This window comes from Coturnix japonica, unplaced genomic scaffold, assembly GCF_001577835.2.
Source record: "Coturnix japonica isolate 7356 unplaced genomic scaffold, Coturnix japonica 2.1 chrUnrandom1577, whole genome shotgun sequence".
Lineage (NCBI taxonomy): Eukaryota > Metazoa > Chordata > Aves > Galliformes > Phasianidae > Coturnix > Coturnix japonica.
Genome location: NW_015440617.1, coordinates 1 through 1,248, shown reverse-complemented (window position 1 = coordinate 1,248; position 1,248 = coordinate 1). Strand labels below are relative to the sequence as shown.

The window sequence follows — 1,248 nt, the reverse complement described above, 5'->3', positions numbered from 1 at the left end:
ATGGGGTCTATGGGGTCTATGGGTGCCACCCATGGGGTCTATGGAGACCCACGGGTTCTATGGGTGCCCATGGGGTCTATGGAGGCCTATGGGGTCTATGGGGTCTATGGGTGCCACCCATGGGGTCTATGGGGGCCCACGGGGTCTATGGGTGCCTATAGGGTCTATGGGTGCCCATGGGGTCTATGGGGTCTATGGGTGCCACCCATGGAGTCTATGTAGGTCTATGGGGTCTATGGGTGCCCCCCATGGGGTCTATGGGGTCTGTGGGGGCCCATGGGGTCCATGGGGTCTATGGGTGTCCCCCATGGGGTCTATGGGATCTATGGGTGCCCATGGGGTCTGTGGGGGCCCATGGGGTCTATGGAGACCCACAGGGTCTATGGAGACCCACGGGTTCTATGGAGACCCACGGGGTCTATGGGTGCCCATGGGGTCTATGGGGTCTATGGGTGCCCCCCATGTGGTCTATGGGGTCTATGGGGTCTATGGGTCCCATTGCCTGCACCCCCCACGTACCCACAGCTTCCCGTCCCTCCTGACGCTGACGGCTGCAGCTGGGCTGTAGAGATGCAAAGCAAACACCAACGCTCGACCCTCCTCATCCTCTGCAACGTCCCCCAGCAGCCGGAACCAACGGGGGGGGTCTCCTCCATGTGGGTGGTCTCCATGGGGGGGGTGGTCTCCATGTGGGTGGTCTCCATGTGGGTGGTCTCCTCCATGTGGGTGGTCTCCATGTGGGTGGTCTCTATGGCGGGGGTCTCCATGTGGGTGGTCTCTATGGGGGTGGTCTCTATGGGGGTGGTCTCTATGAGGGGGGTCTCCATGTGGGTGGTCTCCATGTGGGTGGTCTCCTCCATGTGGGGGGTCACAAACCGACGCCATGACGTAGGTCCCCGCCGCCATCTTGCCCCCTTTGCTGCCGTCGAAGGAGCTGAGACGCGACGACGGGATGACGGTGCAACGACCCGGTTGTTGTTTGCACGCTCGGACGCCGTCGTGCACGGTGCAAACTTGGCCCAATGGGCAGCCGGCTGGTTTGCATTGCATGCCGCCTGCGGAGCGGCACGTGCATTGCTGGCTGCAGTCAGGGGAGAGGATGGACTCGGCGATCTGCAAAGGGAGATGCAAAGTGCAATGGGCTGGTGCATTGCAATGGATGCAAAAGTGGAAGGGAATGCATTGCAAAAAGGAAAGTAAATGCAAAGTGCAGTGGGTTGGTGCATTGCAATGGATGCAAAGATGCAA

General features: G+C 60.7%; 1 protein-coding gene across 1 annotated transcript in view; it reads right to left on the bottom strand.

The window, feature by feature from the left end:
• The window catches only part of LOC107307897 (IgGFc-binding protein-like), a gene marked incomplete at its 3' end in the record, with an annotated part of 2,422 nt that extends 1,302 nt beyond the window's left edge, over positions 1-1,120 (bottom strand). The window contains exon 1 of the mRNA XM_015851393.2: positions 520-1,120. Within this exon, the coding sequence (XP_015706879.1) occupies positions 520-1,050 (531 nt within the window). The remainder of the gene's footprint in view (positions 1-519) is intronic.
• Positions 1,121-1,248: the final 128 nt, after the last annotated feature.